Source organism: Colobus angolensis, unplaced genomic scaffold, assembly GCF_000951035.1.
Source record: "Colobus angolensis palliatus isolate OR3802 unplaced genomic scaffold, Cang.pa_1.0 Scaffold141, whole genome shotgun sequence".
In the NCBI taxonomy this organism is placed as follows: domain Eukaryota; kingdom Metazoa; phylum Chordata; class Mammalia; order Primates; family Cercopithecidae; genus Colobus; species Colobus angolensis.
In genome coordinates, this window is record NW_012114500.1 from 8,498,712 (window position 1) to 8,514,704 (window position 15,993).

The 15,993-nt window shown below is 42.1% G+C and overlaps 1 protein-coding gene across 1 annotated transcript in view; it reads right to left on the reverse strand.

The window, feature by feature from the left end:
• SLC25A24 (solute carrier family 25 (mitochondrial carrier; phosphate carrier), member 24) overlaps nt 1-6,729 on the reverse strand; it is a 66,721-nt gene extending 59,992 nt beyond the window's left edge. The window contains exon 1 of the mRNA XM_011935222.1: nt 5,818-6,729. Coding sequence (XP_011790612.1) covers nt 5,818-6,552 — 735 coding nt within the window. The 5' untranslated portion in view covers nt 6,553-6,729. The remainder of the gene's footprint in view (nt 1-5,817) is intronic.
• Between the last annotated feature and the right edge of the window lie 9,264 nt (nt 6,730-15,993).

The window sequence follows — 15,993 nt, forward strand, 5'->3', positions numbered from 1 at the left end:
AGTTCAAAATGCAGAAATCACCGGTCTTCTGTGTCCTTCGCGCTGGGAGTTGGAGACTGCAGCTGTTCCTATTCGGCCATCTTGCTCCGCCCCCTGCTTATTATTTTTTATTTCCCAAGCACCTACACAACACACGCAGACCTATTTACTATAGGGAGGGTGTTGAGAATACAATGAAGAAGGCTGTCGGTATTTACTATAGGGAGGGTGTCAGGAATACAATGAAAAACGCCATCGGTCTTGTTTACCACTATATCCCCAGTTCATTAAACATGTCTGGCACTGTTCAAAAATATTAAATGAATGAATTTACTATTTATGCTAAGTTACTGGGTAGTTCTTACCATTTGTAGTTAACATTTGAGGCCTCCAGGCATTAAATAACATGCCCAAGGCCACAGTCTAGCAAGTGGTGAAAACATTTGAACCCTGTTCTGATTCCATAGCCTGTAATAATAACCATTATATCCACTAAACCAGTTCATGTGTAGTAAACACTACAATCCACATTTCAGGGTTAGGCTTCAAACTTTCTCAATAAATCCTTTTGTTTTCATAAATCCTGTCAAATATAGATAACTTGGTGGGCTCCATTTGATCCTTAAAAAGATAAGATTTTTGAACTCGGCATGGTCAAAATAAGTTAAGCAGTGTATTACAGAATGTTGTCTTGTGGAAGCTTCTTTCTAAATGTTTTTTCTGGAATACCGATAAAGAAAGTGGGCTAGGAAAATTATAAAGGTTAGCTGGGCCCTTAAACAATGGGAATCATATACCAGGCAGAGAAGGGGGAATGAGAGAAATCTCAGGCAGAGAGAAGAAAATAAAGGGATCAATGTACATGGTTGTGGTCTAGTCAGGGAATATGGCATGTTGAGAGTTTGGAAAGGTGACTGAAAAGGCTTAGAATGCTACAAAGATTGAAAGGGTATTTTATGCCTTACTAAAGAATTCTTCCATTTTTTTCATTCTTTCAGACACTTGATTTATGCAGAGAAGGGTAACATCAAATTTGGAAGATAAATCAGGAGAAAACACAAAAGATACAGATTTTATATGTTTTAGAACATTTGACAGAAATGTAGTTGGAATTTCATTGTTTTTCTTATACCATAATCTTTCTGTTGTGATGCCCTAAAATTCACCCTATCATTTCTATATCATGTCTCCTTAATATTGTGCCAGAAACCATAAAGTGTCTGACAATTAAAATATTAAGTAAATGGGCCAGCCATGATGGCTCATGCCTGTAATCTCAGCACTTTCAGAGGCAGAGGCAGGCAGATCACTAGAGGCCACGAATTCAAGACCAGCCTGGCCAATATGGCAAAACCCCATCTCTACTAGAAAACACAAAAATTAACCAGGTGTGGTGGCATGTGCCTGTAATCTCAGCTGCTTGGGAGGCTGAGGCACAAGAATCGCTTGAATCCAGCAAGCAGAGGCTGCAGTGAGCCGAGATTGCACCACTGTACTCCAGCCTGGCTGATAGAGCGAGATTTTTCCTCAAAAAGCATGCAGATAGAGAACAAACTCCAGACTTGCTGGAGCCAGAGTAATCAAAATGTTACCGGCAAAAAAAAAAAAAAAAGCAATATTAATGAAATAAAAATGAAATGAACTTTCCTTGTTAACAGAGGAATTACTTAATGGAGTGAATCCTGTTTCCATTCAATGCAATAAACATTTGCTAAGCTACTATTCTTCTATGTGACTCTATTTTTTCTGTGATTGTAAATGTAAAAATTTAAAGACAGAATAAAAAAAAAATCATAGAATGTAAGAGTTAGAAGGGCCCTGAAATCAGGTTACCAGCCCACCCACTCCTCTAACACTGGGTGATCATTTGGCATATACTTCATACCCATGGGCACAGAGGATCCTCAAGAAGTTCACCAGCTAGTAAATGGGACGCCACATTTTAAAGGGTTTTTTTAACATGAAATTTCATATTCAGCCACATATAACCTTGTTAAAAGCTCTGTTCAGGACGCAGGCAAGATATCTGCATTTTAAGAATAAGAAAGTAAAGCTCCAGTAAGGCTCAAACTTGACAAGGGTTACACAGTCAATTCACACCAAGGATGGAACCTTTTATAGCTTGCTGCTTCCCTTCTTGCTCTTGGCAATTGTCCTAGTCTGTCTGGGCTGCTATGACAAAAATACTATTGGCTTACTTAAATAATAAGCATTGATTTCTTGCAGTTCCAGACACTGGAAGTCCTCGATCAAGGTGCTAGGAGATTCAGTGTCTAGTGAGGACCCACTTTCTGGTTCCACAGACCACTGTTTGCTCACTGTGTCCTCACACGGTGGAAGGGGCAAGGAAGCTCTTCTGGGTCACTTTTATACAAGCACTAATCCCATTCTTGAGGGCTCCACAGAAAGAAAGAAGATGGGGGTAGAAGGAGGAAGAGGAGAGGGAGAAGGAGGTGCATAAAGAGAAGAAAATAACTGAAGATTTTTAAAAGGAAATAGGATTACTAGACAAGTATGAGAAAATTAGTAATGTTAAATACTGTATCTTCTTGTTCTCATACTACATTCTACCCTCAGTCTATACCCTTATACTACTGAGTCCTAGGAGAACTTAATGTGAATTTTCTCTAATTTTTAACTTTAATTTTTCACTAATTTCATAATGAAGAGATTTGGAACATATAGAAAAGAAAGGTTGTGGGCATGGGCTGGGCGCGGTGGCTCAAGCCTGTAATCCCAGCACTTTGGGAGGCCGAGACGGGTGGATCATGAGGTCAGGAGATCGAGACCATCCTGGCTAACACGGTGAAACCCTGTCTCTACTAAAAAATACAAAAAACTAGTCGGGCGAGGTGGCGGGCGCCTGTAGTCCCACCTACTTGGGAGGCTGAGGCAGGAGAATGGCGTGAACCCGGGAGGCAGAGCTTGCAGTGAGCTGAGATCCGGCCACTGCACTCCAGCCTGGGTGACAGAGCGAGACTCCGTCTCAAAAAAAAAAAAAAGAAGAAGAAAGGTCGTATCAGAAAAAAAAAAAAAAAGTAGCGCTTTCACTTCCAATTGGTTCTTAATTTTGTCTCAGGACTTGCCTTGAATTCTTTTCTCTTCCCTGGATAATTCTGGAACATTTAGTAATGGTTAGCTATTATAGTCCTTATGCCTATTTCTACATTCTACTCTTATTTCTACATTCTTTCCATCTAAAATCTAAAGAAACCTAAACAGAAATTTGTTCTCTTCTAAATGCTCAATTCATTACAAATGCTTGGAAACACGGAGATGAGATCAAATCAGATGAAAGTTTATAGAGATTTTGCTTCAAGTTGAGTTTTGGTTTTGATACAAACTACTACCTTGAAACTTTCCACTGAAGAGTCATCCCACAGTTCTCATTTCTATGCCCAAGTGGCCAATCTCCTCACTCCTTGACATTACACAAACCCCTGACATGCCTCTGAAAATTTCCCCCATAAATGTAATCCTAATTCTATCCCACGTGTGATGGTTAATTTTATCTATCAACTTGTCTGGACTAAGCGATGCCCAGATAGCTGGTAAAACATTTCTGGGCGTGTCTGTGAGGATGTCTCTGGAGGAGGGTAGCATTTGAATCAGTAAACCAATTAAAGAAGACTGCCCTCACCAAATGGGTAGGCATAATGCAATCCTGTGGAGGGTGTGAATAGAACAAAAAGGCAAAGCAAGTACTATGTTTTGTTTGTCCCCACAAAAACTCACATTGAAGTCTGATCCCTGATGTGGCCATGTTGGGAGGAGGGAACTAGCGGGAGGTGTCAGGGTCACGGAGGCAGATCCCTCATGAATGGCTTGGTGCCATTCTTGCAGTAGTGAGTGAGTTCTCTCTCTCATGAGACTGAATTAGTTGCCTCAGGAATGGATCAGTTCCCTCGAGGCTGGGTCGTTATAAAGCCAGAACAACCCTCAGATTTTGCTTCTTCACACATGGCCACTTTCAATTGACTTTCCACCATGTTGTGACACAGCAGAAAAGCCCTCACCAGGAGCCCAGCAGATGCCAGCACCACACTTCTTAAACTTCCCAGCCTGCAGAACTGTGAGCTAAATAAATGTCTTTTCTTTATAAATTACCCAGTCTCAGGTATTCCATTATAGCAACACTAAATGGACTAAGACAGGAAGTGAAAAGGAACTCCACCTGCAGAATAGGAGACTTTATAAAGACTGATACCCTGAATGAGTGAGGATGTAGAGAAGCAAGCACTGTCAGTCAAAAGAGAGTGAAAATGGGTTCAAGGTTTCCCAAAGGCAATATGTATCCCAATTTAAAATGTGTGTTACCTTCAGACTCAGCCATGTCCACTCCTCAAAATTTATCCTATGAAAGTAACTGGACCAGAATGAGAAAATGAATACAAAGGACATTCATTGCAATTTCACTTACATTGTTTTTAAACTATCAATAAGCTAAATGGTGGTTTAAAAAGAATTGGTAACATATACTAGGATACAAACGTATAACAGAATATGATGCAGTTATATAAAAAAGATGGTACAGCAGCGATTCTCAAGCTTTGTGATCTCAGGATCCCTTTACAATCTTAAAAATCACTGAGGACTCCAAAGAGCTTTTGTATATTGTAGGCACTATGGAGGCGCCTACTGTGAGGAACACAGTCGACTTCCGCCCTCTAGCCTCTAGCCCTGGCATCTGCTGATGCACTGCAGCAAGGCCGTCCCTTTCCTGGGCTGCTTTCAGCCAATGACTGGACATGGTGGGGAACTCCAACAGGGCCATTTCTGGGACAATCAGCAAAAAGTACCAAAAGTTGGTTCTTTCAAAATATGAATAAAATACACAAAACTTTGGCAAGATTGAAGGGGAGAAAAGGATAGATATCAGGAATGAAATAGAGAACCTACCTACAGATACAGTCAGAAGTTTTATAAAATCATCAGCGAGTATTATGAACCTCAGACAGAACGGGCAGTTTCAAAAAAAAAAAAAATTGTAACTTACTAAATCTGACTCTAGAAGAAACAGTAAACTGAAGAGGCCTGTAACTACCAAAGACATTAAAAGAGAAGTTAAATATAACAATATAACAGTTGTAGGCCCTCATAGTAACCTAATCACTTTCCCTCTTTGGCTAGAGAATGCCAGTGTCAGGGAACGCTTCAACAGGATTGGAGAAGTTCCACCTATCTCCACCCTACTAAAGGGGCAGAAGTTCAGGGGCACAGTTAAGATGACTCAGAGAAAACGAAATTGCTCAGACGCAGGTTAACCCTTCAGATCAATTTATGTACCTAGGGCACTAACCTAGGAATGTCTTAAACAATGGAATGTCGCCATTCCTTCTCAACAGGAAGTGGGGGAAACGTGATTCTTTTTCAAACAGTTTTGAAACGGTAGACAACACACATAGCTGGTGTAAGAAACCAGCTTCGAAGAGATCGAATGTGTGAGCCTTTTTACAGAACTTAATTCTGACGGCTAAAAATGATTACATGTTTGCAAGGTATTAAAACAAAACAAAACAAAAAAACAGACAAAGAACCTGGGATGGATTCAGGACAAAAGGGTCTTAAAAATGTAACAGTGCCCATGGGCCAGAGTGTCCACAACACTCATTTTATCTGGACAAATACCAGCAGCCTTTCGTATTATGACCCACTTCTATTACCGGGGTCGCCGATCGCGGCCCCATGCCCGAGTTTCTGAAGCCACCGGAACGCTGGGCGCCACAGTTCCTCCTTCCTCCTGGCAACGCCTGGGGCCGCCGCCCTCCTAGGTCCTCGCAGCGTCCCCAGCGCCCGCAGCCCTCCCTGCGCTCAGGCGGCGCCCCGGCAGCGACCCACCTCCTCGGCGTCCTGGCCCAGGGGAATGCCCAGGTTCCTGAGACCCTCCTGCAGCTCGCCGATGTCCACCACTCCGTCCCCATTGCGGTCCAGCGCCTGGAAGAGAGTCTCGTAGCGCGTCGGTGGCTCCGCTTCCTGGCAGGCCGCGGTGGGCAGCACGAAGCCCCGCAGCCAGCGCAACATGGTCCCAGAGGCGCGGGCGGCCTGGCCGAGGAAGTCACGGGAGATCGAGGGCTGCGGGGCGCGACTGGGACCAGCGCGAGGGCAGGCTGGGCGGGACGCGCGGCGCAGCAGCTTTTGGGGCGCCGTCCGGTGTGCAGCTGCGGCGCGCAGGGCGCAGCAGCGGAGACCGCACCCGAGCCCGCGCAACGCGCAGGGTGTGGCCGTCCCGCTGCTGCTGGGGAGGAGCTCGCCGCGCTGGCCTCCGCGGCACTGGCCGGGCCCGCCTCCGGAGGGCAGGAAGTGAGGGAGCTGCGAGGTGGATCTCGGGAGGGGCTGTGCGGGCCCGGGGTCGATCTCCGCCCAGTTGCCAGTCCCGCCGTCAGCAGTGCGGGGCAGAGGAGGAGGACCCCAGAAGGTCCAGGGCTGCAGCGTCAGCGCGTCAGTGGTTTGAGAGCCGGGTCTTGAAGACAGGGTACTCCACTTAAAGACCCCCTCGGGCCAGAGCCTTGGCGGTCCGCCCAGAGCTGCTTCTCTCTGCCTGGAAAGTGGGCCATGGAGGGCATTGTCTCTCATGGATGTCTAACTGTTTCATGGTTGCGCCCCTGGGATGGCGATTCTGCTTTAAAAAGCGGAGAGTTAAATCCGAAAGCTTCTACTGGAGCAATTATAAAAACAAAAAGGAGAAACTCCTGGATTTGTTGCAGAAAAGACCAACAGCCATCCACGTGGGCAATGGGAAAAAGAGGGACTAGTTTGGTAGACAGCTTAGCTAGGATTTGCCCGTGATTAAGCGTATAGAGTGTCTGCCAGCTGCACTTATCAGAAAAAACCTCAGCGCCCTCCGCCTTCTCAAGATGGGTGCGGTTCCGAGGTTTGGAGCTTATTACTCAGGCAAGACAGAACTTGTTACTGCCTAGCATGGAATAACGGAAGAAACATTGGACTCAACAGAGAAAGTACCCAGTCCTTCAGATGTGACATAGCCTCTCCAGGTAGTCTCTCATCAGTAAAATGAGAATATAAATATCTGCCTTCACAACAAGGTTGTATATTATGTGTGAAAGGTCTTAATTATCTAAGGCGCCCATCAAATGAGACCTCATTAATTGTAATAATTCTGTTCATTCACAGTTGCTTAAGAGAAACTATTGTTGTACTGCTCTTTGCAGGAAAGAAGACACCTCTGTACTTGTAAATTAGGCTGTCTCACATCTTCTGAATCACCACACAGAAATCAGTTGTTCCAACAGCCAGGAACTCAGACCCTGAGCTTACCTCCCCTTATATCATTTTGTATGTTTAAGACATATATAAATCTAGAATTTGTAAGTTAAGGGCTGCCTGCTTAGTAAAGTCATCTTGAAACTGATTTATCTTTTTATATTACTTCCAACTTCCAGTCTTACTAAGAATCATCGCTTTTCTTTGGAACTGCCTTCAAACTTCAACAAATTTTCTATCTGTCCTTGAAAACCTCTTTTAATCGCCGCTGTGAATACTCTGTACATGAAGAGCGGTTGCTTGAATTAGTCATCTCACACTTACATGCTTTCATTTTACTTTTTTTTTTTTTTTTGAGACAGTCTCGCTCTGTCGCCCAGGCTGGAGTGCAGTGGCGCAATCTCGGCTCACTGCAACCTCCGCCTCCTGGGTTCAAGTGATTCTCCTGCCTCAGCCTCCTGAGTACCTGGGGCTCCAGGCTATTTTACTTTTTTAAAAAAGTAATACTTAGAAACATTGCCTGTCAACATATTTGCTGAGAAAATTATCTTCACACCGAAACTTTCAGTTGAGTGTTTATAGCAGTTCTATTCATAACTGTCAAGCTCAGAAAAAAAATGTTCTTTAATGGGTGAACTGGTAAACAACCTGTGTTGCATTTATACAGTGAGATAGTAATTAGCAATAAAAAGGAATGAATTACTGATACCTGTCAACAGTGACATTCTGGAAAAGGCAAAACTATAGGGACAAAAAACAAATCAGTAGTTACCAGGGCCTGGGACTTGGGGGAGGGTAATTGATGACAAAAGAGCATCAGAAGGCTTGTGGGGGTGATGGAACTATTTTACATCTTGCTTGTTATGGTGATAGTGGTTACACAACCCTATGTGTGTGCCAGCAGAACTGCACACTACCATGGGTTAATTTATTCTGGGATATCTCAATAAATCTGACTTAAACATGAGTAAAATGGAATAAGAATTCTCAAAAGATCAGTGTGAAAATCAAAACAGTTTATGAATAGTTATGAAGTATGGGCCACATGCCAGCAGCATTGCTGTCACATCAGTGTTACTGTGAAAATCAAAGAGTTTATGAAGTGTGGGCCACAGATCGGCAGAATTAGTGTCACTTGGGAGCTTGTCAGAAATAATCTCAGGCCTGCCCATGCCCACTAAATAAGAATTGCACTTATACAAGAACCGTGGATGAGCATTTCATAAAGTTTGAGAAGCACTGCTAGTAGGAAACAAACCACTCGAAGTGCAACCTGTTACCCGTCTGCAACGAGTCAGACATTGAGAGGAAGGATATAGAAACTTTAAAGCAATTTGATAAAGTAATTTTGTTTGTTATATCTAATAATAAAACTTGTCTTTTTAATTTCAATTTTCTAGTATTGCATTTTTACTGTATTTTACACAACTATGTCTGCAATGAATTGAGATAATACCATGAAGATAAAAGGTGTAATTAACACTAGCAACTTCCTGCATAAGAGAAGAAATCTTTACACGGATATTTAAACATCTGGACGAAAGAAGGCATCCCTGCTTACTTCTACTGGCAATTCCCAAAGACCAGTGGTTCCTAGAGGCCAGTAGTAGAAACCCAGAATTCACACTTCCTTAATTCATTTCCTTGGTCAGAACAAAACTCTAGGGTTCAGCCCAATTTAGCTACTTCTATTGTCCCCAACTTCTAGCCTTCTCATATACTACCGTTTTCCACTGGAAGAACCTTCAGACTTGACCAGTTTCAGTCCTTGAAGACCTCTTTCAGCACCTACTTTGGAATCTTTTAATAATCATTCTAGATTCAGCTAGTTTTAGTTGGTAAACACATTTCTCCTTTCTATGCACTGAATCACTTACTTATTGTGTAGTGCTAATAAGACCAACGAATTTGCCTCTCCACAAGGAGCAATTCTATTTTAAAATCCTTCAAGAATATTCAGAAAGGAAAAGAAGATCCTGGTCATTGCTCCCTCAAACTTGAGTAATCACAGCATAGGCTGTGTAACAGAATTTGATTGGTTCAGTGTAAAGCCATAACCATTACTGGAAGGACTTTTTTTTTTTCATTGTACTTTAAGTTCTGGGATACATATGCAGAATGTGCAGGTTTGTTACATAAGTATAAATGTGCCATGGTGGTTTGCTGCACCCATCAACCCGTCACCTACATTAGGTATTTCTCCTAGTGCTATCCCTCCCCTCCCCAACCCCAACAGGCCTCAGTTTGTGATGTTCTCCTCCCGTCCATGTGTTCTCATTGGTCAATGCCCTCCTATGAGTGAGAACATGTGGTGTTTGGTTTTCTGTTCTTGTGCTAGTTTGCTGAGAATGATGGTTTCCAACTTCATCCATGTGCCTGCAAAGGACATGAACTCATTCTTTTTTTATGGCTCCATAGTATTCCATGGTATATATGTGCCACATTTTCTTTATGCAGTCTATCATTGATGGGCATTTGGGTTGGGTCCAAGTCTTTGCTATTGTGAATAGTGGTGCAATAAACGTACATGTGCATGTGAATGATTTATAATCCTTTGGATATATACCCAGTAACGGGATTGGTGGTTCAAATGGTATTTCTGGTTCTGGATCCTTGAGGAATCGCCACACTGCCTTCCACAATGGTGGAACTAATTTACATTCCCACCAACGGTGTAAAAGTGTTCCTATTTCCCCACATCCTCTCCAGCATCTGTTGTTTCCTGACCTTTTAAAGTTCACCATTCTGACTGGTGTGAGATGGTATCTCATTGTGGCTTTGATTTGCATTTCTCTAATGACCAGTGATGATGAGATTTTCTTCATATGTTTGTTGGCCACATAAATGTCTTCTTTTGAGAAGTGTCTGTTCGTATCTTTTGCCCACTTTTTGATGGTTTTTTTTTTCTTGTAAATTTATTTAAGTTCCTTGTAGATTCTGGATATTGGCCCTTTGTCAGATGGATAGATTGTAAAAATTTTCTCGCATTCTGTAGTTTGCTTGTTCACTCTGATGATAGTTTCTTTTGCTGTGCAGAAACTCTTTAGTTTAATTAGATCCCATTTGTCAATTTTGGCTTTTGTTGTTTTTGGTGCTTTTGGTTTTTTAGTCATGAAGCCTTTGTCCATGCCTGTGTCCTGAATGGTATTGCCTAGGTTTTCTTCTAGAGTTTTTATGGTTTTAGGTCTTATGTTTAAGTCTTTAATCCATCTTGAGTTAATTTTTATATAAGGTGTAAGGAAGGGTTACTGTTTCAGTTTTCTTCCTATAGCTAGCCAATTTTCCCAACACCATCTATTAAATAGGGAATCCTTTCCCCATTGCTTTTGTCAGGTTTGTCAAAGATCAGATGATTGTAGATGTGTGGCATTATTTCTGTGGCCTCTGTTCTGTTCCATTGGTCTATATATCTGTTTTGGTACCAGTACCATGCTGTTTTGGTTACTGTAGCCTCATAGTGATGCCTCCAACTTTTCTCTTTTTGCTTAAGATTTTCTTGGCTATACGGGCTCTTTTTTGGTTGCATATCAAATTTAAAATAGTTTTTTTCTAATTCTGTGAAGAAAGTCAGTGGTAACTTGATGGGATTAGCATTGAATCTATAAATTACTTTGGGCAATATGGCCATTTTCATGATATTGATTCTTGCTATCTATGAGCATGGAATGTTTTTCCGTTTATTTGTGTCCTCTTATTTCCTTGAGCATTCATGTAGTTCTCCTTGAAGAGATCTTTCACATCCCTTGTAAGTGGCATTCCTAGGTTTGTTATTCTCTTGGTAGCAATTGTGAATGGGAGTTCACTCATGGTTTGACTCTCTGTTTCTTATTGGTGTATAGAAATGCTAGTGATTTTTGAGCATTGACTTTGTATCCTGAGGCTTTGCTTGAAGTTGCTTATCAGCTTAAGAAGTTTCTGGGCTGAGACAATGGGGTTTTCTAAATATGCAACCATGTCATCTGCAAACAGAGACAATTTGACTTCCTCTCTTCCTATTTGAATACTGTTCATTTATTTCTCTTGCCTGATTGCCCTGGCCAGAACTTCCAATACTACGTTGAATAGGAGTGGTGAGAGAGGGCATCCTTGTCTTGTGCCAGTTGTCAAAGGGAATGCTTCCAGCTTTTGCCCATTCAGTATGATATTGACTGTGGGTTTGTCATAAATAGGTCTTATTATTTTGAGATACGTTTCATCAGTACCTAGTTTATTGAGAGTTTTTTAGCATGAATGGGGCATTGAATTTTATCAAAGGCCTTTTCTGCATCTATTGAAATAATCATGTGGGTTTTTTGTCATTGGTTCTGTTTATGTGATGAATTACGTTTACTGATTTCTGTATGTGGAACCAGCCTTGCATCCCAGGGATGAAGCCAACTTGATCATGGTGAATAAGTTTTTTGATGTGCTGCTGGATTCAGTCTGCCAGTATTTTATTGAGGAGTTTTGCATCAATGTTCATCAGGGATATTGGCCTGAAATTTTCTTTCTGTGTTGTGTCTCTGCCAGGTTTTGGTATCAGTATGATGCTGGCCTCATAAAATGAGTTAGAGAGGAGTCTCTTTTTTTCTATTGTTTGGAATAGTGTCAGAAGGAATGCTACCAGCTCCTCTTTCTACCTCTGGCAGAATTAGGTTGTGAATCCATCTGGTTCTGTGCTTTTTTTTTAGTTGGTAGGCTATTAATTACTGCCTCAATTTCAGAACTTGTTATTGGTGGTATTCAGGAAATCGACTTCTTCCTGGCTTAGTCTTGGGAGGGTGTATGTGTCCAGGAATTTACCCATTTCTTCTAGATTTTCTAGTTACTTTGCCTGGAAGTGTTTATAGTATTCTCTGATGGTAGTTTGTACTTCTGTGGGATCAGTGGTAATGTCCCCTTTATCATTTTTATTGTGTCTATTTGATTCTTCTTTCTTTTCTTGTTTGTTAGTCTGGCTAGCAGTCTATCTATTTTGTTAATCTTCTCAAAAAACCAGCTCCTGGATTCATTGATTTTTTTAAGGGTTTTTCATGTCTCTATCTCCTTCAGTCCTGCTCTGATCTTGGTTATTTCTTGTCTTCTGTCAGCTTTTGAATTTGTTTGCTGTTGCTTCTCTAGTTCTTTTAATTGTGAAGTTAGGGTGTCGATTTTAGATCTTTCCCGCTTTCTCATGGGGGCATTTAGTGTTATAAATTTTCCTCTAAACACTGCTGTAGCTGTGTCCCAGAGATTCTGGTACGTTGTGTCTTCATTCTCACTGGTTTCAAAGATGTTATTTATTTCTGCCTCAATTTCGTTATTTACCCAGGAGTCATTCAGGAGCAGGTTGTTCAGTTTCCATGTAGTTGTAAGATTTTGAGTGAATTTCTTAATCCTGAGTTTCAATTTGCACTGTGGTCTGAGATACTGTTTTTTATGATTTCCATTCTTTTGCATTTGGCGAGGAGTCTTTTACTTCCAATTATGTGGTCAATTTTAGATAAGTGCTATGTGGTGCTGAGAAGAATGTATATTCTGTTGATTTGGGGTGGAGAGTTCTGTAGATGTCTATTAGGTCTGCTTGGTCAGGAGATGAGTTCAAGTCCTGAATATCCTTGTTAATTTTCGGTCTCATTGATTGGTCTAGTGTTGACAGTGGGGTGTTAAAGTCTCCCACTATTATTGTGTGGGAGTCTGAGTCTTTTTGTAGGTCTCTAAGAAGTTGCTTTATGAATCTATGTACTTCTGTATTGGGTGCATATGTATTTAGAATAGTTAGCTCTTCCTGTTGCATTGATCCCTTTACCATTATGTAATGCTCTTCTTTGTCTTTTTTGATCTTTGCTGGTTTAAAGTTTGTTTTATCAGAGACTGGTATTGCAACCTCTGCTTTTTTTTTTCTTTCAATTTTCTTGGTAAATATGCCTCCATCCCATTATTTTGAGCCCATGTGTGTCTTTGCACATGAGAAGGGTCTCCTGAAAACTGCACACCTATGGGTCTTGAATCTTTATCCAATTTGTCACTCTGTGTCTTTTTTAATTGGGGCATTCAGCCTATTTACATTTAAGGTTAATATTGTTATTTGTGAATTTGATCCTATTTGTTATTTGTTATTTGTGAATTTGGTCGTTATGATGCTAGCTGGTTATTTTGCAAATTATTTGATTCAGTTTCTTCATAGTGTCAATGCTCTTCACATTTTGGTATGTTTTTGCTGTGGCTGGTACCAGTTTTTCCTTTCCATATTTAGTGATTCCTTCAGGAGCTTTTGTAAGGCAGGCCTGCTGGTGACAAAATCCCTCTGCATTTGCTTGTCTGTAAAGGATTTTATTTCTCCTTTGCTTATGAAGCTTAGTTTGGCTGGTTATGAAATTCTGGGTTGAAAATTATTTTCTTTAAGAACGTTGAATATTGGCCCCCATATTCTTCAGGCTTGTGAGGTATCTGCAGAGAGATCCACTGTTAGTCTGATGGGCTTCCCTTTGTGGGTAACCTTACCTTTCTCTTTCGCTGCCCATAACATTTTTTCCTTCATTTCAACCTTGGTGAATCTGACAATTATGTGTCTTGGGGTTGCTCTTCTTGAGGAGTGTCTTAGTGGTGTTCTCTTTATTTCCTGAATTTGAATTTTGGCCTCTCTTTCTAGTTTTGGGAAGTTCTTCTGGATAATATCCTCAAGTCTTGTTTTCCAAATGGTTCCATTCTCTTAATCACTTTCAGGTACACCAATCAAATCTAGGTTTGGTCTTTTCACATAGTCCCATATTTTTTGGAGGTTTTGTTCATTTCTTTTCCTTCTTTTTTCTCTAGTCTTGTGTTCACACTTTATTGACTTAAGTTAATCTTCAATCTCTGATATCCTTTCTTCTGCTTGATCAGTTCAGCTATTGTGTATGCTTCATGAAGTTCTCGTGCTGTGTTTTTCAGTTCCATCAGGTCATTTATGTTCTTCTCTAAACTGGTTATTCTAGTTAGCAGTTCCTGTAACCTTTTATCATGGTTCTTAGCTTCTTTGCATTGGGTTAGAACATGCTCCTTCAGCTCAGAGGAGTTTGTTATTATCCACCTTCTGGAGTCTACTTCTGTCAATTTGTTAAACTCATTCTCCGTACAGTTTTGTTCCCTTGCTGGAGAGGAGTTGTGATCCTTTTGGGGAGAAGAGGCATTCTGGTTTTTCAAATTTTCAGCATTTTTGTGCTGATTTTTTCCTCATCTTCATGGATTTATCCACCTTTGATCTTTGATGTTGGTGACCTTTGGATGGTGTTTTTGCATAGGCTTCCTTTTTGTTGATGTTGATGTTATTGCTTTCTGTTTGTTAGTTTGCCTTCTAACAGGCCCCTCTTCTGCAAGTCTGGTGGAGTTTGCTGTAGGTCCATTCCAGACCCTGTTTGCCTGGGTATCCCCAGCAGAGGCTGCAGAACAACAAAGATTACTGCCTGCTCCTTCCTCTGGAAGCTTCATCCCAGAGGGGCACCTGCCAGATGATAGCCGGAACTCTTCTCTATGAGGTGTCTGTCGACCCTTAGTGGGAGTTGTCGCCCCATTAGGAGGCATGGGGGTCAGGGACTCACTTGGGGAGGCAGTGTGTTCCTTAGCAGAGCTCCAGTGCTGTGCTGGGAGACCTGCTGCTCTCCTCAGAGCTGGCAGGCAGGGATGTTTAAGTCTGCTGAAGCTGTGCCCGCAGCTGCCCCTTCCCCAAGTGCTCTGTCCCAGGGAGATGAGAGTTTTATCTGTAAGCCCTTGACTGGAGCTCCTGCCTTTCTTTCAGAGATGCCCTGCCCAGAGAGGAGGAATCTAGAAAGGCAGTCTGGCTACAGCTGCTTTGCCGCACTCTGGTGGGCTCCGCCCAGTTCAAACTGCCTGGTGGTTTTGTTTACACTGTGAGGAGAAAACCGTCTACTCAAGCCTCAGTAATGGTGGACACCCCTGCCCGCACCAAGCTCGAGTTCCAGGTTGACTTCAGAGTATTGTGCTTGCAGTGAGAATTTCAAGCCAGTGGTTCTTAGCTTGCTGGGCTGTTTGGAAGTGGGATCTGTTGAGCAAGACCACTGACTCCCTGACTTCAGCCCCCTTTCCAGGGGAGGAAACGGTTCCGTCTCACTGGTGTTCCAGGTGCCACTGGGTTATGAAAATAAACTCCTGCAGCTAGCTTGGGTGCCTGCCCAAATGATCACCTAGTTTTGTGCTTCAAATCCAGGCCCTGGTGGTGTAGACACTCCAGGGAATCTCCTGATCTGTAGGTTTTGAAGACCGTGGGAAAAGCATAGTATCTGGGCCGGATAGCACTGTCCCTCAGGGCACAATCCCTCAAGGCTTCCCTTGGCTAGGCAAGGGAGTTCTGCAAGGGAGTTCTCCCGCCCCTTGCATTTCCCAGGTGAGGCGACACCCCACCCTGCTTCTGCTAGCCCTCCGTGTGCTGCACCATCTAACCAGTCCCAATGAGATGAGCCGGGTACCTCAGTTGGTAATTCAGAAATCACCGGCTTTCTGTGTTGGTCTCGCTGGGAGCTACAGACCAGAGCTGTTCCTATTCAGTCATCTTGCCCCACAAAAGATCTCTAGAAGGATAATTTTATGGTGCAATAAATTTTGAATTTGAGTGTCCTAATAGTCTTTAGTGAAACAATTATTTTAAGTTTTGGCTCACTTACATCACATTAAGCTAATTGGAAATTTCATCAGGTTTTCCAATTCATTTAGGAGATGGAATTCCAGGTAAAGCACATTCCATCTCTTGCTCTGCCTATCTACTAACCCCATTCCATCCTCCAAAATAAATGCAAACAATTCTTAACCACAAAAATATGGCTCTTAGTTACCAGAAAA